General features: G+C 40.1%; 1 protein-coding gene across 2 annotated transcripts in view; it reads right to left on the reverse strand.

The window, feature by feature from the left end:
• Positions 1-25,314, reverse strand: part of ME1 (malic enzyme 1) — a 202,661-nt gene extending 177,347 nt beyond the window's left edge. The window contains exon 1 of one of the 2 annotated variants that reach the window (XM_026080234.1): positions 25,186-25,314. In XM_026080234.1, coding sequence (XP_025936019.1) covers positions 25,186-25,287 — 102 coding nt within the window. In that variant the 5' untranslated portion in view covers positions 25,288-25,314. Of the gene's footprint in view, positions 1-18,552; positions 18,582-25,185 lie in introns of those variants that run through there. The other variant, XM_026080236.1, reaches the window with a different exon arrangement.
• Between the last annotated feature and the right edge of the window lie 1,334 nt (positions 25,315-26,648).

Here is a 26,648-nt window from a genome sequence, read left to right on the forward strand (position 1 = left end):
GTCTTCCATGTGCTTCACCAACTTCCTCTTGCAGAAATACAAGAGAAAACGTAACTACTCTTTCAATATGAAAACTTTCTGGAATCATCTCAGGTTGTGACATGCCAGGAATGCTGAAGTACACTATTCGGTTTCTGCCTTGCTCTTTAGATCTACCTCAAAAACCCTATCCAGACCTCTTCTGTACTCTTCAAGTTAACCTTTTGAATTTTGTCAAGGATTACTATCTAGCCAGCAGAAAGATTCACATAACCATACAAAAACAATTTGCTAGGTGATACCCATATACAGTTCTTCTAACACTATAAAGTGTTTCTTCCTATGTACATATGCATCAGTGAAGCATAATAAAAATCAGGAGATACATCACTGATGTTAATGAGTAAAAATACTCGCTACTGAATGTTCTTTTCAATATTTTCTGGGAGAATTTATGGAAAAGCTGTCCTGTGGATGCTCTCGTAAGCTATCAGGAGATGCTTTACATAACAAACCAGTTCTTTACTGTTCATTTTCACACTCCGCTAAAACAAGCTTTAATCAACTCTCCATTAATTTGTTTTATAGGTTTTGTGCCTTGAACACATAGACAAAAAATATATAAAGGGGAGGAGCTGAAAAATTCTTTCAAAGCCAGGGGAGTCAGGGCAGTTAAATGATGCATCTGTCTGCTGGCACCACAAGCTGCAAAAAGAATAGCGCCCTGGGTAGCAGTTCAGCAACAGGCAACACTGGGGGAATCTGCCCCTCATGAACTCTAGTTCAGGATACAGTTGCTTGCATCCTAATCAGCACCAAGCAATAGCACGAGAGACTTTATAACATGATACTACTATCTTCCCAGCATAAAGGTGGATAGCTAAATTAATCTTTTTAATTCTTCATATAATATAGCACTTTATTAAAACATGACACAGCCGTAGGCACAGGACAGTAGTAACAGCCATAGGAATTTCAACATTAAACTTTGTGACTGTGTCACCTGCTCCATAATAAGCACTTTTACTTTGTTTTTTTCTTCCAAGTGTGACTGGACTAAACACACAAAAACACACTGATCCAAGAATTATCCGTCCAATGTGATTAGATAAGAAACAAGGAAAGGAAGCTGAAAATATGCTTGCTAGGGGTTTAATGCACATTACACACAAAAAAAATCAGTTAGGGAGGAAACAGAAAAGAACTGCCAACTCTGCTTTTCTTGAATTTGAAAGAGATAGGGGAGGGACTGCTGACATCACCAATCTCTAAGCTAGTTCTGGATTCTCAGGATCCAACATAACTATGCATTGAGCTGCACTTAATTTTTAGGACATTTGGTAAACCAAGTGCAGAAGGACTATTTTCAACAGTCAAGACTCTGAGTGCAAAATCTTTTCCTGGCTACTAAGAACTAGACCCTGTTCTCATATCTACGCACATGTACAGTAAGCACTGCTCCCAACCAACTGAAAAAGTATTCCCTATTTCTATTTATAAAGGGAAAAGACACAAAAGGCACAAAAGCATGATAAATGTAGGCTGGTCTACATGTCAATTTTTATACTCTTTCACTATTATGTTCTCTAGCAAACATATTTCTACCTCAATGCACATTTGAGGGGGCAGGGAAATGACAGGACACTCCCAGGAAAGTGATACATGGCTTTTGGTCCATAYCTAATCTCACTAATCTTACTTATTTAGAGGTGGAGTTCTCTCATTTCTTTGTTACAAGAGTGTGGAAATAAAATGGCTAATGCCTATGCAAGTAAAACAGTTAATGCCTCAGACCACAGAAAACAGAGTGCTCATTACTTGCATATAATTTGCACATCCGAGTAACTGCATTACTTCAATTAGGATGAAAGAGACTGGAGTGGAAACTACACTATTCTAACATGAGCACGGGGTATTGCAAGTGCTCTGCTTTTCCCTTCACAGAATGCAAAAGAGAAAAATGTCACATCCTTCTGTATGGTGTCCTTGTTATATTTTCACTGACATGTTAACATAAGCAAGTATAATATGATTAAATTATTCTGAATTGTGAAGTCATAAAGAATTACAAAAGACTCAGAAGAACTACAAATTGAAAAAGCATATAATTCCAAGAAGAGAAACAGCAGAAGATTTTGGCTTTCTCCCTATAAAGAGTTTCCTGCTCAGGGCACATCTGACTTACCAAGATGTTTTGTGGTATTTCTACTCTATTATCATTTATTAGGTCAAGTGCAGCCCCAATTTGTCATCTTACTCATTAGCCAAGCTTTATGGTTTCTTGCAGTCATTCTTACCTCTTGCAAGTTCCATAGCTAATGTAGCTCCGACAATATCCGTTTCTTTGCCAGTTGCCAAGATGGCAGCCTGTAGAGCTCCAGCACTGCTTGAGCAGGCCAAGACCACAGCAGGGAAGGCAATCAGTTAGCTAGTCAATGCCACAGAGATTGCTTTAAACCCTCCTTGAAGTAAATGGCATAATGTATTCAGCAAGGTTTCAGTGTACTGGGGCATGCTTTGCTCAGGAACCCAAAAGTAAAAGTACAGAGTTCCGCGTTTCCTAACAGCTGGAGGTTTTGCAGCCTCATTTGATTCGATATCATTCCATTCATACGAGTTGCAGTGTTTTGAGGCTGATCCTGCTCTGAGCAGAAGGCTGGACCAGGTAAGCTCCAGAGGGCCCTTCCAACCTAAATTATTCTGTGATTCTATGGCTGTTTCTAGGAGACCTCTGAGATAATTACCCTTCACAGATGGCTATTAGGGCATCCAGAAACCACTGCAGCACACTTAGATTGTGGCTTCCAGTTTAGTTTCTGTGCACCAAAACCTCTCAGAGACCTAAACCAGCATGAGGAAAATAAAAACAACTGGGGAATGAAAAAAAAAAAAGTTACATCGAATTTGCTACGTAGGCCCAGCCAGAAGTCATTTATCCTGAGCAGTAAATTTCTTTAGCACTGATGGGACTGTGCATTTAATAATTATTAGAATTCTTTGAAATTAATATTAATAACTTTGTTTTAGAGGCAGTCCCAGTCTTTTCTTAGGTCAGCCAGAATGGGATGGGATCAGAACTATGGGGTTCTGCTAGAGCTTTCCGCGTGACAGCTGCTTATGCAAACACAATGAAGCTCTGAAGAGAAAGTACTCTTTGGTCTGTCCAAATATTTCTCAGTTTCTCAAGGAGCTGTTCTAGTTGCATTATACTTTCTTTATAGAAGTGCTGATAGCTCTTGGAAAATTCCAGAGATAAGCAACAAAGAAATCAGAGATACAAGAGTTTCTCTTTTTTATAGTATTCTACTTGCACAATATTGTCAAGAAACTTGTATATAATAGAATTTATGAGTTTGACAGAGATTGTGTGCATGTGCTATTTGCACACAGATACTTTCTTCCTCCTCCTGTTGTTTGCATGTGGAGAATATAAATGGTTAGCTGAATAACAAACAGAAATCTTTGACTGTTGTATATCCTGACAATAGTAACAGGGCTTATGAACTGTCCTTGTCACATTATAGATGAGCAATAACAATGAGACAGAACCTTCTGTTCCTCAAATCAAATCTTCTAGAAGCTTGGAAAAGTCTTATGCCCATTTCCTGACTGCCAGTTGCCTCAACTGAGGGATCTTATCCCCAAGGATCATTTTTATTTAGTGTTCCTTCTGGTATCTTGGTATTGCTATAACTAACTCCCACTCACAGTTCTAGGACTTTCCCATAACATAATTCAGAGTGCAGGTTTTTGTTGGACCGGTGTGCTGTTGGCTGTCTCTTTCTATACTGACACTAAAGGAGAATCAAACAAGAACCTACAACATTTTCCTACATGCAATTAGCTACCATATTTTTTGTTCCAGCTAATACCTATCATGTAAATGAAACAAAAAAAAAAGAAGTGTATTGCCTTTGACTATGGTTAAAGAGTAATTCTATTACTACTCTGTGAGGAGAGCTTTAAACTAGGAACATCAGAGGAGGCAGACTACAACCCACACTTAAGTGCAGAAGCAGTGGACAGGGTGGAGAGCAAAGGCTGCAGGCTGACAGGAACAAGAGAGACTTCAGGAATGATAAAACAGGGCAAAAGAGGCCTGCCTCAAATGTATGTACACAAATGCATGTAGCCTGGGAAGAAAGCTGGAGGAACTAGAGCTCCGCATGTGATCACAGAACTGCAATACTGTTGGAATAACTGAGGCTTGGTGGGACAGCTCACATGACTGCAGTTCTGTGATGGATAGGTACAAGAACTTCAGGAAAGACAGGTAGGGAAGATGCCCTGGATGTGAAGGAGGAGGTCAAATGTACAGAGCTCTTGCATGGGACAGATAACAGGCAGGTTCAGAGCTTATAGGTCAGGATCAGTGGAGGCACCAAATAAGGGTGGCATTGTGGTGGGAGTTTGTTAAAGATCTCCTGATCAGGATGAGAAAGTGAAACACCTGAGAAAGTTCTTATGGTGGACTTTAATCTCCTTGACATCTGCTGGAAGGGCAACATGGCGACATGCAAACAATCCAGAAAATTACTGGAGAGTGTCAGGGATGACATACAGATACTGGGAGGACCAACCAGGCACTATTCTCGATAGCAGGCACAACAGATAAACACAACAGGCATAAAATGAAACATGAGAAGCTTCAACTGGATATAAGGAAGAACTTTTTCCCCATGAGCATGGTTAAGCACTCTAACAGGATGCCCAGAGAGGCTGTGCAGTCTCTATCCTTAGAGGTTTTCAAGACCTGACTGAACACAGCCCCAGGCAATCTGGTCTGATCTCACAGCTGCCACTGCTTTGAGCAACAGGTTGGGCTAGAGACCTCCTGAGGTCCCTTCCAACCTGAACCATACTATGGTTCTATGATAGTATTCCACCCACTCCCAGCGAYGATATTACGAGCTCCTTCTACTAAGTAGTAGTCAGAGAGCAATCTTCTTCACAGTTTAAGAAAAAAAGCATAATTTTCAGACACATACAGTTTTTAGCACCACAGCCACTGGAAATAGAGAACTTCATGTTGAGGAATACCGGATACTCTCATTTCAAATGGTTTGTATGATTATTGCTGATGTTACTCTTTGAGTCAGGTGGGAAGAAGTGAATATACATTTGAGACAGTTTCACACATTGGCGTATGCCAGCTGAACCTGGGCCAAAACATTTGAAAGCCCTACTGAGACAGGCCAATTGCAGTGTAATTAACACACACAAAAACTGTTCCCCAAATTAAATGGGCTATGACAAAACTTAGTAGACAGATAAAATGTTAGAACACAGACTAAAATAGGTAGTTTCAGTCGTGGAAAAAGCTTATAAAAATACTTTGAGCTCTTTGTAAGGTCCCTGACATAGAAAACTAAAGGAGGGGGAGTCATTTTGTTTAGAAGGTATTCTTTTATAACCCCGGACATGAGGTTGTGATTACTTAGAATATTTCAGCCTCATATGCTGGATCTGACAAAACCACTCAGTCATTACTTTGGTTTTCCTTTAACTGCTCATTTCAAGGCACAGAGTAGAACAGCAGCATACATGATCCACAGAGGATGAGGTTTCCTTCACAGTATTACTCAAAAGAAGTTTCTAGCCAGAACAGGTTCTACTCATCGAAACATGTATTTTGTGTTGCAAATAGAAATTCTTTTGCCTATAGCAACAGGTATTGCCAACAGAAAAAACATCCAAGAGCGGTAGGAAAACTAGTGTTCAAGTCGCACGTCACCTCCAACCCAACATGGGTTTCTCACCCACAGCACCAAAAAGCACTATTAATGAGATTCGCTGTAAATAGCAGATTCACAGAAGACAGAGCAGATTCACAGTAAGAGATCTGACTTTGGTTTTCTACAGCTGTATGAGTAGATAGTGCATTATTGCTCTGTCCTCCACATAGCAGCTTGGCCTATATAAAGTACTGAAGCATAAGTAAAATGCCAGTACAAGGTAAAAGGGGCTTGCATACATGTGCCTCATTTACTCATAGTATCTAAAAGGCTATTTCTATGCATTTAAGTGAACAGATACATATAAATATTTTCAGGGCCACAGAGTGCTCATCATTATATACTTTCAGAATTGCACTGCTGGCAATTTGGAGCACAGCCAAACAAGCACTACCTCTGTAGCTACTTAATTAAGTATTTTTAGGATTAGGTTCAYAAATATTAATTCATCACATAGGCTTTCTGCTCACTTTTGAAATCCCATATTAGAAAACAAGAATGTATTTTGAAATAATAGGCTATTACAAAATATGGGGGTATTAAGATATAACTCAATATTTTGATATGGGAAACTATTGATTTTTGCTAATACTTAGACCTTAATCAAGTTATCTTTTACAGAATAACGTATTATGTTGGATATTTACTCTGCCTGAAGCATAATTTCTAAGAATGTCATAAAAATTCATATTAAAGGAAAGATGCTGTATGCAGCACCTTCTGTTAGAGGACAGAACACATGTATTTTTTAGCATATTTTAGGAAAGGAAATTTAAAAAGAGCTCTTTGAGAGCAACAGCCACTTGCCACTACATAAAGTATGGCAAGAGTTTATTCAGCCTTTAGAAATAACAATGCAAGACATTTTCTTTATGGAATCAACACCAGAATCCTAAATGTGGAAAAAAGAATTTACTTCAGATTCGTACCACCTATGCCTATTCAATATCCAGCAAAGTTTTCAGATAGCTAAATATTCACTTAAAAAGTCAGCTCTCATTCACACAATCAGATGAATTTAGGTCCTAGAGGCATGAATTCAAGTTTCTTGAAGAAATTAATTTTCACGGAGTTAAAAAGTACCAAGTAGTTGTTAGGTGAAGGTTGCAATATCTTTTCCTATGTGTAATGTATTGATCTGTCCTTCCTTCCTCAGGTATTCARCTAATAAATACTGAAAACTTTCCCACCTCTTCTCCCCAGTCAGCTGGGAGGGATGCAACTCCTCTCAGCACTGCCCAGGAGCAGAAGGCTTAGCAAAGGCAGCCAAGGGTCAGCTACCACTTCATCTAATTGGAACTAATCTTTACGTGCCACAGTCTGGCCTGAAGCCAGGAGCAAGTTTAGCTAAACGGATGATCTCTTCCTACCTATTCAGATCTTCCTTTCTGCTCACAGCATTCAGCACTGACCATGACTGCAGTCCTATCTAATGGATTTCCAGGGCTCTAGGAAACCGTATGGGCAGGAGACTGCACATTCACCAATAGATTTTCTACTTTATTCAGTTCTATGAAGAAATATGGAAGTAGGTAGGAGGACATGGATTTAGTGCATCAGCACCATGCAGATTAGACACAGGTCTGCTTAGACGTGACTTTAAAAGAAATTGCAGCCTGCTGATGATTACTGCAGAAATCAGAAAACAATCTCCCCCACCAAGGAAAAATATCATAAATAGAAAGCAGGGCACAGTAGTGCAAAGAAGCAAAACATTATCTAAAAAGCTAGTAAATTGCATAACAAATTTAGGTCCTCTTTGCTTTAAATAGAAGGTTATTTGAACTCTTTCTACATCAGTTATTTTTAGGTATTTTAGGATTCATTGCATTTGTTAAAGCATAACTAAAACAGTTTGCACAGCCAAGAATAAAAACAAAGGTAATAAAAACGTACAACATATTTAGCCATAAGTCATTAGCAAATAAGATAAGAAAGCATGGCATTTTCAGGTGCTGTTCAAGGACAGGATAAGAAAAAGACTTTTGCTACAATAGTGTAAAAAGACAAAACAGAAAAGCAATGGAACTCGATGGAAGATGATGACTGAAATACAAGCTCACCTCACAATACCAAGGACTTTATACTGTTTTTCATCCTCAAACTTTATAAAATGATGCTTGCTGTTTCAAAGGAGAACACTAAATTACTAAGATTAAATAATCACCATAAGTACATGACCTAGTTTCTAGTCCAGTCTCCAATATTTTGTCTCCCTTGCAGTAGACCCCTCTAATTAAAAGGGGAAAATGTGCGTGCTCATTCTCATTACATAGACTTGAAGTTTGTTATTTTATGACAAAGAAAGCTTCAAATCATATGTTTAAAGATTTATGAAACATACTCCAAAGAAAACCATTAAAGGGTGAAGTAATGCTAGTCATATCCTCTGTTTATATTGTTATATGGAACATTATGACAACTTAATTGTACTCTCCTATATCCACCTACTCTTCTTACCTGTATTCTACCTGCTACATCTTTATTGCAAAATAATATTTAGGGGACTCACTAATTATAGTATCAGAAGTTATTCCTTGAGACAAACTACACACAAGTCGAGAAGTTTAAGAAATACCATTAGTTTGAAGGGCGTGTTCCTTTATGATATAGACAATATTTTGTAAGAATTACCCTCCACCTCAAAAGGAAGCACTAGGTTTTTATTTTCCATTTTAAGTTTATCTGCAACTTTTACTCCTAGAAGCAGGAGAGCATGGTACTTGAAGCAGYGTTTGTCTCCAGCCTGGCAGCAGAGCAGAGGCTCCAGTTTCCCGCAGCCTCCTGACCTGGAACGCTTTTGTTCTCCTGGCAGACACAAGGCCAGTGGCTACACGGCAAAGTCGGACTGGTTACGTTTCCACAGGTGAGATGCAAAATGAGATGTTCTCTTTATCCAAAGCCTTGATAAAGTTGTTCCTTTCAAACAGTTGTTGAGCACGTGTGGTGAAAGCCACATTTAAAGCAGAAACAAAGCAGTACAGTGAGTGAGATAAATTGACTTTTCTGATACGTGTTTACCCAGACTCACTGAATTTATTTGTTCTCATCTACAATCAGTGTATTTAGTTCTCCCACTGCAGAGGAAAGTTCTAGATCCAAGAAAGAACTTGTACGTTCTATACAAAGTAAAAAATGTTTCAGAATTACCAAGCTATTTTAGGGGCCATGGCTTAGTTCTTTATTTGACCCTTGAATGACCTAAAAAATAGATGACCATCCCAAATGCCCTATCACATTGAGCAAGAGGAAGGCTTTATCCAGCCAGAGAAAATATGCAATGCAATGGAGGAGCCTCATCCTCAAAGAATTTAGCATGAAATCTTGTCTTAAGAAAGAGCAACTATTCCAAAAAAGACAGGCCACACTGCTTTTGCTGTCCTAAGACCATACAAATTGTGCATCTTAAAGAAGAAAAATAGCAGGTATATCTTCATGTGTAAAGCTCTGTTAAAAATTGTATTACCACAAGTGTGTTGTTACACATACCTTATATTACCTACCATATGTGTTACCACATACCTTGGAAATAAACACCRAGGTTCATTGGCTTCATGAACAAATGTTTGTTACACAAGGATTCAAGTAAATCTTATTGCAGAACTTCCGTGAATACACTGTGCAGAGGCAAGGTTTTGAAGCATTGCAGTGAACCACAACTCCTTCACCGGGCCTGAACGTTTTAGAGGAGGTCTGTAAAATGGCATCTACATTGAGCAGCCTGTAAAAGAAGGACTCCAGTGGGACAAAGGCGGAAAGGGGCATCACGAAGCTTTGAAGTGCTCCTTTGACAGTAGCACTGCAAAACATACTTTGATAGCAGCAACTCAAACCAACCCAGAAACAGTTACGTGTTGAAATTAGAAAGAAGACTGTCCCATTTGGGCTCAGGACAAGAACAAGGTAAGAAATTCAGAGAAACTTTGAGAGTGAGGATTTCAAGCAGTCATCTAAAATCTACGACCTAAGGAAGAAAGAAAAGCCTGGGCAGAGAGAGGAATGAACTGCTGCCAGATCTCACTCCTGAAGAAGGTCTAAATGCCTGAAGGCCAGGTATCTTTGCAGAAGGCTGTTCGTTTCTCCCCAAGCACCTGCTCCTCTAAGGTCAAGGGCATGTGATCAACTTTTAACACTGGTGTATGTCTGTGCAACACTAAAGCTAGATACCCTTAACACCTTTAAAGAATGACTCCAACTGCTGCTGAAGCACAAAATCAAGAGTTTGAAAGGTATTCATAACTTCAGTTTGCCTACGAACAGGAGCAGATAAATTTACCTTCTTATAGTCAACACCTTGAAATACAACAAGGATTTTTTTCCATATATCTATCATGGACTAACTGTTGAATATATGCCAGCATTAGGAGTCTGATATTTTATATTTGAAAGGATCTTAAAAATTTCTTTCAGCTATTAAATTACTTTTCTACATTATACAAATTACAACCAAGTTTCTTTAAAACACCTTTAATAATGGCATAAAGGTCCTACAAAATCTCAGAAAGTCTTTTTTTAAGACAATTAGAACCAAATACTAAAAGTGAATGCAATCAGCAAGCATTTCTTTGGCATTCAAAGTTAAAAAGACATGAAAATTAATTCATAGTATATATTAATCCTCCACAGACATCATGGAAAAAAGCAGAATATAAACTAAAATTTCATTCAGTGATAGAACAGATCTATCTAACAGTTATCAGCCCTCATATTCTGTGCTATACTTCCAAAAATATTGGGGGGGGGGGGGAAGGAATAGAAAAATAGACTCCAAAACTACAAAGCATAAGTGAATGGTTGCAATCTGCACCAAAGATTCCAAAAGGTAAATTAATACCTGGCTTTTGGCACAATGTACTTTCTATGCGCATGCAACATATTTCAGTTGCTTCCATGCTTCAGAAATCTTGTGCTAGGGAACCGCTGTATTATTACCTAAAACTTTTAGTTCTCTCAATTTTCTTAAAACTTAAGAAGTTTATTATCTCTAATCCTACCCCAAATGCAATAATGGAGAAGCTGTAACAGGTTTCTGCAATCTCTTTTAAACACAGAAAATAGCCAATCTGGAAAGCCGTAGTTTCAGTTTAAAGTTCTTTTCATTTGGGCCTGTGAACAGATTTTTGAAAGTGCATGGATGTATTAAAAATGATGTCCACTGTCAGCTTCTATAATGTGAAACTTTTGACAATTGAATCATATTTGAATTACGTATTGGGAATACTAAGAATATATGCCTGAGGGAAAAAAAGTCGTTTTAACACAAAGTGGTGTTTCCTTAAAGCATCCCCACTGTACTATATTCTCTCATTTCCATTCAAAACTGAACAGGAGGAAAAAAAAAAAAAAAACCACTAATCATGCCTTTTAATAATTTTATTCTAAACATTCTCTTGTCTTCAAATGGAAGAAATATCACCTAGAACAACTTCTGTTTCTGTGTTTTTAGGCAGAAAATCACAAATGTTTACAAACTAAATTGAAGACATCAATAGTTTGCCTCAGATTTCACCAACTATACAACAACTTTCATATTAAGTTATTCTGTGGTGGAAGCACTGTATTTTAACACCTCAGATTTTTAACCTAAGTTTATTAACTAGATGCTATTTCCTTCAGAGCTTGAGCAAAGACAGCAAGTGGAGAAGAGGGCATAAAGAGCAAAGCTGCAGGAGCATCATCAACACCATCATCCAAACCAACTATATATCAACTACTTTAAATAGGCCTTCTCTGCTTCAGGTGCTCAGCCCCTGTCCTGCCCTCAAAAAACTCACAAAACTCTTACAGGAGCTGAGCAGATCCAGACCAAGTGAAACCAACATTCAGGGTCTCACAGATTCAGGTACTCGTTTTACTTCAGCAATGGTGTTCCTGTATTTTGACTTCTATCTGTAACTCTTGGCTCTTTTGTATTACTTAGGTAAAGAGGTTTACTGCCTCTTTCTTCTGTACACCTCATATATAGACATAAATCTGTTTTCTAAAGTTATATATCTGGAAGAAGAAATCCAACAAGTCAGCTATAGACTATTAGTGAAAACTTCACAATATACTTCATAGTCACCACTACATACAAACAGCCAGTACAAATTTAAGGTAAAGATTTTTTCTTCTTGTAAAGTTTTAAAGTCATTACTGGAAGAGAAATTTTGCCTTTTTAGCAAACAGAATGACATTTCCCATACCGCATTTTTTTCTTATCGGGAAAAGCAATGGTTCTGTACTAGTATAGCTCCACCTCAAAAGCAAACCTAAAAGTGTATCACTCACCGGGGCAGGAGGTAGAAAGCTAAACTGTGATTATCCCATCTGACGTGGATGCCAAAATCATTCAATACTTCATAACATCTATTCCATTCCAACAATCCAATAATAAAATAGATAGATCTGGAATACAAACTCAGTCTGAAGACAGAGTTTACTTRAAATGAAGTTACACTGCACCAAAAGTGTTTGTCATCTTTCAGATCACTTGTAGGGATATTCATTTTATGAATACAGGAGAAAGAGGAAAAACAATTACTTTAATTTTAATATTAACTTAATTGTAAAAGAAACAGTGCTGCAAAGCCAGAAATATGTAACCATTGACATCTGAACAATAAAGCAAGTAAAACTTAAGCCTAAACATGCAATGATAAAATGCATTGCTGCTGTATACCGCATTTATAATTGAAAAGCAAAAGAGTGATGAACTTGTTTTCTGAACGTTTACACTAGATGAGTATGCCCTGGCTTATTCCACATCTTTGGCTAAAAGCCACAAGTATTCAAATCATACAAGAATTATGGCACTTTCTTCAGTTCTACAAGATGTGTTCTTTATGCATATACGAAGTATTTATTCTGCGCTGCCTCTGCTTCCTCTACTCTGTAAACAACCTCAAGTCCTGCATGGAGTATTGCGTTTCACAGAGGAACAGGCACTAACAGTATCCAAGTAAACTACAGACACCGATTTCACCAGAAAGTACAGAGTGCTTGCAAGAACTGTCTGCAGGGTGCCCCGTGACCTCCTTCTTCTTAGTCAGGATTTTGGCCTCCTGAATTATGCAATAAATTGTATCAGCAAAGCTTCAACTTTGATAAGACCAAAACTTTCTTTATTATACACACACAACAGTTTTTTGTTAACTCCTAATAAAGTATACTGAGGAATATGCATAAAATAATTCTAATACAAAATTAATTTGAAGATCTATTTCAATAGAAACATACCTAAGCTTTTTTTTCTCTGAAATCATCCAAAGATTTGGACTATTTAAAGTCAGCTTAATTACGCATTCAAAAAATAAGATACTATAATATTATTCATTTTAGACAAAATGAGACTATAGTTTTTCTAATTTCAGAAAGCCCAGACTAGTCAAAAACATTAAATTTGCACCACTGAATTAATATTTCAATTTTTACTTTTAAATGGCAACTAGGAATTAGGTCTTCAATGTCTGTGGGGTTTAATGGAGTTCAAACTCTACAGCTGACAAAGGGTTTCTACAAAAGGATTAAAGCACCAGTGATTTTATGCCAGTTTTGCAGCAGTTTCCCCTCTTGCATCCCTCCACCATTAATTTACTCTGAGTCTATACTAGCAAAACCAGCATCAGAATCAGGTCCTTAGTTATTCTCTGATATCACCCTACACGGATTTTTCCTCCTCATAAAAGCCATGAACTTATTAGTGACTATGGTCTAACTGAGATTTCAGATGGCTGCATAGCAAGGTAGTTCAGGCTCCTGGAAGTGCCTTGACTGTACGTAATCCTGACTAGCTTTTCAGGAAGCCTTAAGATGCCTGCTAGACAGCTGGAGGTCATGAAATCATGAAAATTAGTCAACATGATAACCCAACATGCAACAATTACATAACAATTTTCTTGCCTTCAGTGCATCATTATTTTTTGATTGGCTCTGAAAAACAAATTAAATTATTTCTACAGTGTAAACTCAAGCGCTTTCAATATGGTTGACATAATAATCATTTAGTTTTCAACTAAAGTTGTAATGCTACTTATAAAATTGGCATTGAGGGGGACAAAGTGGAAGGCAAAAAAAAGTAACTAACATAAAATGGTTCAATCTATCAGGGTTAAATAGAGTCGATATGGACAAAAATGATTCAGCTGTCTTTTGACACTTTTTAAAACTACTAGATGGTTTCTCACGCATGCTTGACTTCCTCAATGACTTAGATTTTTCAAAAACACAAGTCAATTCATAATTATTAAGAATAGGATACYCACAATAAATATCACATCTTAATACACTGATTGGATAAGGTGAATTTTTCATGTCTGCAAGTCCTACCAAGGAAGCACTGTTGCTGACTGCACTCTACCATTCCCAATAAACAGCAAGGAAGAATATTCTAGCATGAAGCCAAACTCGCCCCCTCATTTAAGAACTGCTGACTAGAAAGGTTCAGCATCATTAAATAAACAGCATATTCTTGCTTTGAATTCTGTATGTCAGGTAAAATACTAGACACAAAAAAGTCTTTAGCCCCATCTCTAACAAGTTAATGCCTTGTCTTGCTATTTCTATCCGTTCTTTAGGAATTTTACTTCAAGTCCCATCTATCATATTGCCCAATTTTGCAGACATACGGCTAGTATTTCAAGTTTGTCTGCAGCTTTGACTCCTGTACAAGAGTTTGGCTGTGATATGCTATAAATTGCTAATCCTACAACGTTTTGCACCCTTTTCTTCCACGCCAGATTTGGCTCCTTGACATGGTGTTTAGCCAGACAATGGAGAAAATTACTGTAGGACTTTTCCCAGTCATGGACCTGGCCTGCACTGCCCTGACACAAAATAAAGAGAAAGCCCTTCATGAAAGAGGACATTCAACAAAACAAGATAGTATCACTCAGCTCAACAAACAATGCTCTACCGCTGCCAAACTGTATTACGTTTTTTCATCACGGCAAAGGAGAGAGCCAGAAAAATGTACGGGAGATGAAAAGGCCTTGACGCACCTGCCAGAAGCACGGGAGGGCAGCTGTAGTGTTGCACAGTGACGTGGCACCTCACCAACCATGCATGCACATGGGCTGGTCTATAGTCTATTCTAATATTATACATCTAGTCTAATAAATCAGATAGCACCCAAAAACTAGCCTAGACACTGGGATGCAATTGCCTGCACTAGCAGTCTGTGAGAAGAGCTCCAAGCACATTTTTGGCCCACACCAGTTACCATGGTCCCGGGTGGTTTTCAAGAATAGTTTTGGAGTCTGAACAAGGTCTGTTCACGCAAGCACAAGGCACGAGACCACCCTACTCCAGGAGCTGAGAGAGGCTCCTAGCAGAGGTGGGAGCTGTGTCGTGCCACGCGGCCGCAGAGCTCAGGATACTCCAGGGGACAGCCAGCTCGCGCTAGCGGGCTTCATGCCCACTTTTACATAATAAGCTGGCTCTGTGGATGTTAACAGGGTATGTTCCCAAAACTGGCACCTTTCTTGGTTACACGACAGCTTTGGAATCCACCAAACTTCCTGCCGAGGACAGACAGCCGCACGTGTTCGGCGCCAATAAGACTGAGCCTTGCAAGGGCAGCCTCAGTAGCTTGATTGAAAAAGTCTTCGTGAAATAAATTTATAAGTGAGCATCTCTAACAAAAGATCACGTGCGTATACAAGTGTGATCAAATACCACACTATCCATGAAAGTTCATGAAGCAGAGTTAATTTATATGCACTTACAATCTAATTAATTGATGTCTGAGACACCTCAGTACCAGTGCAATATCACAGCAATCACAGAGAGAAAAATACACACAGCTCTTGAAATTCAGTTCCATATACCAGAACCTTGTAATAAGGCCTGYACACACATCCCTGGGTCAGGAGTTCACTGGTGCATGTCTCAACAGGACAGATTTACTCAGTGCAGAATGAAGACTATGAATGTATGGGTGGACATCCATTATTCAAACTGACACTTAACAGCTTTCAGTTCCTTCCTGACTCTGTAATTGTGCGGAGGAAACATAACTGGGCTGCTCATTTTTTTAAAAACATCCCACCCCATTCAACATTACAACTCAACARAAGCGAAAAAAAAAGCACTGCAAGTTTGAGCACATGCTAAACGTTCAACTCCCGTTACTGTACACAGAACACAATTTCTCAGTTCCTTGTTCCAGGTACAGGAGAGTGAACAGATTATCATTACACAGGCATACAGCATCACCAATAATCTTATTTCTGCTTTCTCCCCTCTCTCCTCTTTTGAGGACTACTCAAAAGAGTGCCTACTAGCGTGGCACTACTCTGCCAAGCACAGCGGCCCACCAAGAGCTCAGGCGACCACCGTACATTTGCTTCAGACAGGGAAGCCCAAAGACACTTTACAAGAGCTCTGCTGATCTGCAGAGAGCACAAACCACAGCTACTGTGGATGAAATCTCAGAATCACATTTTCCAGCAAATGCCTCTTTTGACACTTCTTTGAAGCAACTGCTTCACTGTAAAATTTTCTAACATAAACTGGAAAATCCTACATGAAATACCTAATTGAAGGGTATTAATATTCTGTTTTAGATCTTCATCAATAACGTATTTAGCACAACAGTAGATCACTCCCATTTAGATTTGTAATTAAAAATATTAACATCTGCAAATGATAATATTCTTAAGAATAAAGTGGCCTGTATCCTAAAACTTCTAAAGTTTGTGTGGAGCATTCACCTATTAAGTCAAAATATTAGTCAAATAATTTCAACAGTTTAAATTTAGCAAAAGTATATATTCCCTATGTATGGGGACAAAASAAAGACAGTATCTTCAGACCTACCTGTGGAACTGCAAACCCATTCAGAGTTTCTCTCACCTTTGGAATACAATATCCAGATCAACTGACCCCAGTCTATTGGACAGCACAAAGCGTTCCAGAGTGTGAAGTTCATATATGAACGCGTATTAAATAAATCCCAGAAGCATTAACCTCTGAACAAATTCACAAGTCTGAATATTTTTTTATGTATGCAAATCAGTCTCTCTGGGTCTAGATTTATCATTCATTTGTTGTCATCTGAGAAGCCACAATTTTTTGTTTTCATTAGGCACAGTCTAACTTAGCTGACAACCTTTCACATCAGTACCTGGAGCAATGAGACCTTCAACATGAAATCCTTGCAGCAGTCACTACAGGCCTGGGTTACAGTAATCACAAGCAAGTTATGCACCAGCTACCTAACTTACTTCAGAACTACTAAGCAAACAAAGAAGGAAAGGGTAAAGTATGATAAAGCAAAGACTGCACATGCACCAGTGCTGAACCAGCAACTATATTTTAAAATATATTTGAACCAGCAATATACGCTGAACCAGCAAATATATTTTAACTTGGGGTCAGAGGTTAGTAGTAAGCATTATTATCACATGCATTTTACTTCCTCCTTCCTTCAGGAAGGAAAGCAGGGCAGGAGGAAAGAAGTTTGTGCCTGCTACAGCCATAATATCTTCCTTCACAAAGACAGCTCACTACGAATGGCTGATACAGCAGAATTGAACGCATAAAGTGAAAAATGCAAAATGCAAAATAAGAACTTATGTACTGAGATGTGCTTTATGCAGAAAAAACAAATACGCTTTTCTGCTTACCTAGGCAGAAGCACCATTTCTCAGCAAGCTCTTACCCTACTTGCTATCAGCATCCATCAATAAAATCAAAAAGCCCAGTTTTGTGCCATCCCAGGATCCCTATGAATTTGAGTGTAGAAAAACACATTTAACCCATTTTAAAAATCCCATTTGCATGGCACTCTGTGCTAAGATCAATATGCCTGTTCAAGTAGTATTTATAACTAATGAGCACGGGATTCCTCGACCTAAAGAAAAAAGGTCAAGTTTGTCTGTCTGTTTTCAATTACCGAAGTTACAAGAACAAGTAAACAACTGCAAAGTGTTCCTAATCCCTGAAACAGCTTCACAGCAAAACAACTTTTAAGTTTCAGTTCCTTGTGAAAATTTGTATTGGTTTTCAGTTGCTAGCATTCATTGGTATATAGCTTACTACATAACTTCTCCTTCATTTTATTTGCTTTTTATTCAAGTCACAGAACTTTGTTCCCAACATGCTGTCTCAGCATTTGTTCTCATAACTGCAAGCAAAGAACAAGGCCAACAGGAAGCAGAGAATATAACACTAACCACAGCATTTTACCTACTTGGTCAGGAACAAAATTATTAGGGGTCAATGAACAGTGCAAGCTGTACACATAGAATATGATGGTAAAACAGTCTGATTAAAATACCTTTTGCTTTTCCCAAAAGACTTTTTCCGTATTAATATATTCTTCCCTCTACCATAGGCACGTTACTCCCCTTTTGAAATACTTTTTTAGATTTTTGTTGCCAACTTGCATTCCCACAGTGGCTGGTATTCACTGCCAGCCTACAATACACTTACTGTAGGTTTCTACTTATGAATAATTTCTAGTCACCTGGCCTACATTACCCTCGGAGCTCTTTCCTCTGCAACCCTATGCCTGTGTTTCGTCTGACCTACAGAAAACAAAGTTGTAGCTAGAATGACCAACAACCCCCCATCTCTATTCAGTTTATTGGATGCCAAGAAGAATTCATATAGGTCAGGGAGCCATTCTAGCAGGCCCCTGTGCAAACAGGCAAGCGCTGCTACATAGAGCTTCATGAAAAGCTTTGGCTGTATTAAAAAAACTGACTCTCAGGATGAAATATATGTCCTCAGACGTTAAGAAGCTTTTGGGAGCACGCCACCTCTACCCTCCTTGTCCCTTTTTGTAGTGTCATACGTGTGCACCCTACCAAACCTTCCCCAACTCTTTGTACCCTTACATCCACCAAGTCCTTACCTTCCTTTGGTACTATCTGTCTCCCTTTTTCCTCCAAAGAATGGCCAGGCTCTGTCCAGCTCAGCTGTCTGGACTATCTCACCTCTCTAAAGCAGAGAATACAGTGGAAAAAGGCACTTCAGATGCCAGCAGGGCTTTTGCCGTATTATTTCTAGTCCCCAAGTTCATCTAGGAGAACTGCACCTCCAACTATGGTGGGCTCCTTGCTCTAGCAGGCAAGCCTCATCTCCCTCAGTGAGTGGTGCTGCAGCTGCTCYGAGGGCCCTCTGCTTTCAGCTCCATTCAACTCACTACCGCAAAAGGAAAGACAAGTTAGGAGACAAGGAAGCACCATACTCAGGCCAACCAGCCACTACTTATACAGAGCTCACTCCCTGCCAAGCCCAAAACAGGCTATGGTAGGGCTTYCTCTTGGCCACTGTTAAAGACAGGATGCTGTAAAGAAGAGCATAAGGACAGGGTGCGTTTGTAGTTTTGCTTCCTCAAAACATCTTCCCAATATGCAGCTTGCAAAATTATGTGTCATCCTTCCCTCAGAAGTTCAGAAGTTTCAGATGTTGAAAAAGAAAAAACTGGCCCTGGTCTAGCCCACCCCTCATTCCCCAGAACAGCCTCCCTGTTTCCCAAACGGAGAGGCAGGGTCTCGCCTTCAGAGAGTCCCTCTGTTCAGCATGGGAAAGCCCTCCTAACTTAGATAAGACAGACACCACAAGACATCTATGCTCAATGATTTTCAGTGTTGTACTAGAATAAAATGGCAGCGATAGAAAGTTACTTATATCTGCACGCATAACAAGTTGCATATGCAAAACAAACATGCCTTATATTAAGATACATGGAAAAAAGCCCAGAACTTCTTTTTAAAGCCCCTTAGTACATACTCTAAATAATAGCTCTCATACAGAAATAGTCCTGCATCAGAACTCCTACCCTAYATCTCACAAAATTCAGTTTCCCTTAACTGCAGTAAGATTGGGCAGTGAAAGATCAACAGAAACCAAAGACATATTAATCACATATGATTAGAGATGCAGGAGAGTTTTATCTGCAGAGAAATCAGATTTCAAGAAGTATGTTATTGAAAAACATTCCTTAGAAGTAAATTAAAAGGCATTATTTAAGAAAAATACACTGATAATGTCACAACCCCTTCACCCTATCCTATGATATCCACTGGTAAGCCATCACCAAGTTCACACCATTGCCCAAAAACCAAATGCATTTTAAGTTAGCTGCAGTTCTGTCCGTCTACAACTTATGGCCATAATTGCTAAAAATAAAAGACTATGATATGAATTAAATTCACATCTGAAGAACCTCCTATTTTAGGTTGCCATTCCATGGAACAATAAATCCTGTTTTAGAGACTCTAATAATAGATCAAAAATGGAAAACTCATGCAACACAAAGGACGGAATCAATACAAGTTCACTCTAAAAGATTTCAAACCAAGACTGGACTTGATCTAGCTTTCTGTACTACCATAAACATGATATCATTTATTCTTGTGAAGGACAGGAAAATAACATGTACTTATCCCTATCAAGATCAGAATTGTTATGTTAGGTGATCTGATGGAGATAAGAACTGATAGCAACTAATAGGGAAACATTACTGTTAAAAAAATAAAATGTTACCATAGGAAAAAGGAGGTAGAAGAGAGATTGATCAGCAACTACACCAAAGAAATTCCCCAACTTTTACCTTTACYTTCACATGGAGCTGATCATCTTCCAATCTAAAACACATTATCATGCCTACTAGCATTTAATATAAAATGATTCATTGCAATATTAAATAATCTCCAGAAAACCTATCTCACCAGCTAATACAGATACTTCTAATATGCTATTTTAAGGAGTGTTTTCTTCCCTCATCTTCAGATTCATCAGTTTTCTTCTCAAAAGATCTATTTACTACTAAGGCAAAAGCAACACTTATATGAGCACTGACCAGGGCAGAAAACCCAGGCAAAGTTCAGATACATTTAAGAAGTGAGAATATTAGCAAAGGAAAGGGAAAATAGTCTACCACTCAGTGTTCGACATAGAAATAGGAGCTTTTCTCTCTTTTATCCAGCAAGTAGAGAGAAACTTCATAGGATGCTTTTGATTCTTTCACTGAGGACTGTTTTTTCTGATGCCTATTACAGTGTTACCAACAAATATCAGAGTCATAAGACCTTTTTTATATGTCACCACACCAATCACAAGATATATTGTTACACTTTCTCAAATTGAATTTTAGTGAAGCAAMTTACTGTACACAGACAAAACATATCTGTATTTCACAAGCATTCGCTTCCCACTGCCTGAGATTCAGAGGCAAAACAGGAAGTAAACACTTCTGCTTAGCTCAGGCACAGATTTAGCCTGAATTTAAAAAAAGTTGGGTTTTTTTTAGTGAATTAGTACATAGATTCTGTGTAACCTGAAAAGGGGGGGAGGGTAATTTGCATCTGAATAATTGCCTAATAAACTGCTGTTTTCTCAGTCTGGAACCAATTACTCTGGGAAAGTTCACTACAGGCTTGCTTCACTCTTTTACTCATCCTGAGGCATCGACTTTGGCCACTGTCAGAAATAAAATTCTGGGATAAATGGACCTTTGGTCTGTTCCAATATGGCTGTTGTACAGTAAGTTCAGTAGTGAGTCTATGGATTCACAGCCAACCCCAGCCCACAACTAACATGACTAAATAATAAACAGTAAGTTGAGGATCCACTGAGATCCCAGAGCACCACATATAGGAGGTGGTAAGGATAAAACATCAATGCCAGCACGGGAGAGACTGAGATCTGGGACTCTCAGATATTCAGCAGTCCCATCACTCAGTCTGTTCTGATATTCTCCACTGCTTTAGTGTAGCTTGAAGCATGAGGAAGAAAGAAGAGGGACCAACAGTTTGCAAGCATGCTACACATAGTGATGATGATAGTGGACAGTCAGAGGAAAGTGGTTAAAAATAAGTGGTTGGGGGGAGGAGAGAACCCTCCAGCGCTTAGATTAAATAGGACCAGATCTTGTTTCCTGTTGGCTGAATTGCTCTGCAAGAATATGAAAGCAGTACGGAAGAAAAGCACTTTCCCAATGGCAAAGTTTCTCAATCAGGGAAGCATTTTGACTTGGCAATTAATAAAGGCTAGCTGAAGAGTTTGGTATTGAAATATGTGTTTGCATATCTTCACAGCAAGATTCTGAAAACAAGCAGCATATGGGAAACTATGATTTGTTTAAACAATATAAAAAGGTAAAAAGTTAAAGATGAGATGCAAGTTTTCTTTTAAATATCTCTATGATCTCTGTTTTACAATAGCAAATTCATATATTGAGTAAAACAAAGATTTACAGTAAAGTTGAATAGAACCAATTGCTTTTACATTTCTGTAACTTAACAGCTTAAAGAGCATACAACTCACAGCCAAAAGTTTCTTATACAATCTATTTCAATGAAAAGAAGCAAAACTGTGATTTGTTTGTTTCTATAATTCCTATTTACATTGTGTTTATTTGCTCAAGAAAAAACAAGGCCATTACCAAGAAGGTCCTAAAGACATCTGTAAACACTAGGGACCTAAGAAATCTCAGATGAACCATGGAATCTCAGATGAATCATGATTATTGTCTAGAGATTAGGACACGTATCCTCAAGTAATTCAACTCAGTGTGTTCAGATCCACTGTTCCACATGCATCACTCCACTGAGCAGCTTGCCTCAGCTCAGCAGTTATCCTGTAAAAGCAGCAATGGTTTCATATCTAGGCAAGATGCCCGAAAGAAAACAAAAGAGACTTTTTTAGTAAGCTTCCCCTCAGTGAAGTTTGTACATGTTTGTGTGTTATTTACAAAGTGAAACAGAAAAGACCTAGGAACTACATTGCCTAGGGCTTCAACATACCTCAGCGGTTAATATGTTCCTTCTTGTCTGGAAACTTTGCCCAGGTAGAATGCAAGGGAAATGTGGAAAAGAGGAAATTCAGCCGTTTGCCCTAACATTCCCCCAGCTGTACGGTTGAGTATAACAAAGTGGTATGTATACTGAGTGTGCAGAAATCCAGCTTTATTACTGAATAGGACACTAAATGCAGATAGATAGGTATTCAAAAAAAAAAAAAAATCAAGCTCCTTATTTCTTCTTACACCTGTCCTTAAAGAGGGCCAAGTATAAGTTGTTCCCTGTACAATTTTCTCTAAACTTGTCTGAACTGAAGGAATAATATATTGAAGGAAAACAAGAAGGAAAAACGAAAGAAATAACATACTGAAGGAATATATTATTTGAGGATGCAAACACCAAACTTTCATATATTGCATGCCTATTTCAGTTTTGCCTGCTTGACATACCAACTGTCTTGGCTTAAGAGTCCCTGAAAACTTTAACAGTTCAAAACTGAATGTTACAGAAGATATCTTCTGTAAGCAAAATTTAGTGTGGGTAATTTATACTGCAAAGAGGAAAAATTACAAATGTCAGACAAGATGCAGGTAGGGACTATGACACGTGATTTGGCTTATTTTTCTACAAGCCACAGCTAGACACTACTACTTGGTACTTGCCTATACTTGGCAAAAGTTAACTATAAGTAAGACTATTAGAACTGGCACAGTATCTAAAACAAAGTGCTGATACCAAGCAATTCTACCTCTTACAGAGGGCCTGTGAGATAGCAGAAAGTTCTGGCAGTTCTTCAGTACTGCAAATGATCCCTATACTTTAGAATCATTAAAGGAGATACTTTGTCCACCTAAAATTGAATTCCGTACAATCTGATGTCTGCTTAACCAATAGCAAGCGAACTGGGAGTATCAGCTCCCATGCTTGCACATCACAATTTATCAAACTGGCAATTGGCCAGGTATCAGCATTTTTCATTTTATTTCCCCCGTAGATATTGTAGGGCATTATACATCCACACCCACCAAAAACAACCTGTCTCAGTCAACAAACTAGCTTAAGTGTTCTTCACCCTCTCCTCACAGGCATAAAGACYGGAGATTTCAGCTGACCTTTCCTACGCCATGCAAAACTTTGCACCAGCTGGGTAGATATGGCTGGTAATGAACAATTGCTTTTCCCTGCTTCTCTACTGTACAGTACAAATGTTCATTCACAGCTGAGGGGGGAGGGAAGAGTAAAGCCAAAGCCAGGAAATCAAACAAGAGCTCTCCTCTTTAACATCCAAACTCCAAGTATACTGCTCAGGGGCAAGACACATGATGCTTGAGGGAAAAAGGTAGCAATGAGCTTGTTTTGCCTCTGACTGCTCTTTAGACAAGACATTTTAGAATATGGCCTACTTCTTAAAACAAGCTTTTTGCTTGGTTGGCTTTCCTTGGTTATTCTGAATCAGACTTTTTCCATGAATACTGCAATTGCTTAAAAAGAATCCCAAGTGAAAAAACTTCTCACCGTTTTCTTCTTGGACTTTTACTTTTTAGTTTTCATTCCACCTGACCTCAAGAGACCTTCTCGGGCCTACACAGACTTAGACGTATGACAGCCTCTGAGCAAACTTTGTATTCAAGCACCAAGACTAATAAAAGCACTATTCATCTAACTAATATATGGAGRTTTTAATGATGAATCAGCCTATCCAGTAAAAATACAGAAATAATTTTTGTCAATTTATGCAACTTGGCAATAAGTAAAACGATTACATATGCATTTTAATGCAGAGGTACAAATCAGAGCATAGATAGAAGCTGACTGTAAAAAATCATGTCCAAGAAGTTGGGGGCTAGAAGAACTCAACCAAGGCTTCATATGCCAGGTGTGGTTTATCATAACACATCTACCTTTGACTTCACCCATCTTTCCTTTTGGCAGCAAATCCAGGRCTGGCCATGCCAACAGTGTTTTGCTATCTGAACAATGCAGTTGTATCAGAGCTGTGCAAATACTTACTCACTCCGTTCCCAGCTTTCTTTTTTTTTCTAGACAGATTAATTTAACATGCTTAGAAAGTTTTATCATGCTGAATTAGCGTTCTTAAGTGAATTAGAGATGAGATAAAAAGGTTTCACTGTACTCCTGCACCAATTAGAAGYGGACTGCGTTCGCTAATGGCGGGTGGAGGGAAAGAGTGGCGTTTCGCAGCTCGAAGGGGACAGACGGTGATGAAACACCTCTGCTACCCGCCAGGGGACAGGACACCCCACAGGAATTCGGGGGGGCACCCACGGGAGGAAGGGCGAGGGAAAGCACCACGAAAATAAAGGCACGGGAGTGGGGAATTCGCGCATCGGCTTATGAACTTTCATCGGCATCTTTCCGCAGACTGCTGCTCCTTCGTCCTTTCGGGGGGGGGGGGGGGGGGTAAGCCCGCTCCCCGCGACGGAGCGCGGCCTCGCCCGGCCGGCGGAGCCCGGGGGGCCAGGCGGGCGGCAGAGGCAGGAAGTACCGGGCTCGGCTGCCCAGCGCTGCCCGGCGCGGCGCGGCGCCGGCCCCCGCGAGAAGGCAGGCGGGGCGGCGCCGCGGCAGGTGGCGGCGGGCGGCCGGAGCCGGGGGGCGGGAGGAAGCGCTAGGCGGGTGGGTGGCAGGCGGGGCGGCGAGGGGAGAGGAGGGGAGGGGGCCGCCTGCGCGCCTGCCCCCCTCCGGCCCCGCGGCGCGGCGCACCTGCCGCCCGCCCCTACCTTGTTGAGGTGGGGGTCGCGCAGCACCTCGCAGCCCCTCTTCATGGTGAGCTGCAGGGGCCCGCCGCCCTCGCGGCCCGCGGCTGCCTTCCCTGCCTGCATGGCACGGCGCGGCACGGCGCGGCACGGCTCACTGCCGTCAGGTGGCCGCGGCAGCGGAGGCAAAGCGGCGGCGGCTCCTCCTGCTGAGGTGACCGCCCGGCGGGGTGGGGTGATCTGCCGGGAGGGAGGGAGGGAGGAGGCAGAGCAGCCGCAGGGCGCCGCCGCGCCGGGAGTCACCGGCGCCGCTGAGTCCTGGGGGGGCCCCGCGGGGAGGCCGGAGGGGGCGGCGCGCACGTGCGGGGGGTGGGGGGGAAAGACCCGGGGCACTTCGCCCCTCGGCGCGGCCGTTAACGGCCTGGCGCGGCCTTTACGGCCTGGCCGCCGCCAGCCGCCGGCTGGCTCTGCCTCTCTTGCCGCGTGAGGCCTAAGCCGGTCGCTGAGCGCTCCGGGTCGGCCCTGACGTCTGATTAAGTCACTCACCGCTTTTACTGTGGTTTCTTCAGCGTCCCCCCCGCCCAAATTTCCGTCTCCTGTATGCCAGCTAGAAACGAGCCTAATAATCTGCTCGGGGAAGAGTGCACCGGAGCTTCACCCTTTTCACGCTTGATTTCATGYGGGACTCTCTGTTGTGCTCTCTGTGGAAAATAAAGTGTAATCGTAACTGCTTCATACTTCTGATACGGCTGTTGGGTGTGAGAGCCCAGTGCAGTGCACTCAGGTGGGAGCCTGAACCCTCCTGACCCAGCCAAATGCAGGACTGTTGCAGATTAATTAAATGCCAGGCAGCAACTAACAAATCAAAATTTTGCAGCTGCTTTAAATCCATCTCTTTATATTTAATCTGTCGGTCTYGTATTTATTCCACTTCCTCATGTTTTATAAAGAAGGCTTCCTCAGAATCTGGCCTTTTCTGTGTTTGTTGTTCTGTAACTTGAAAAAGTTCGTTCGGGGTTCATTAAAAAAGGAAAGTTGGAAGGGTTTCAAGTCTATATTTCTAGAAACTTGATTAGCAAGTCAGCAGAAAATTCAGTAAATAAATCTCTCCCTCTCTCCACCAATTTAGAAAGTATTAGGAAAAGCAGTATTAAGAAAAACCTTTGGACAAAATTCTGACCAGTCAGAGCCTGCATCCCACTAATTATTCAGGTGTCCTTAGATTTGTCCAGGAGAGCTGAATATCCACCTACACAAGTCCTGAATTTTACCTTAAGTAGGGGATAGGGATATCAGGGTAGCATTTCAGGCTTTTCATGGTAAAAGTGAAAAATAAAAACCAACCTAGAAGCATTATCTTTTTTTTCCTTTGTGGGTTACATTTAAATTATTCTGAAAGAGTGATCACCTAAGTGCTGTACTTTTGTCCAAGAGAGAGCAATGTGTATTGATGTCATTTTTATCTTAGTGTTACAACACTCTCTATA

Source organism: Apteryx rowi, unplaced genomic scaffold (genome assembly GCF_003343035.1).
Source record: "Apteryx rowi isolate R43461 unplaced genomic scaffold, aptRow1 scaffold_512, whole genome shotgun sequence".
NCBI lineage: Eukaryota > Metazoa > Chordata > Aves > Apterygiformes > Apterygidae > Apteryx > Apteryx rowi.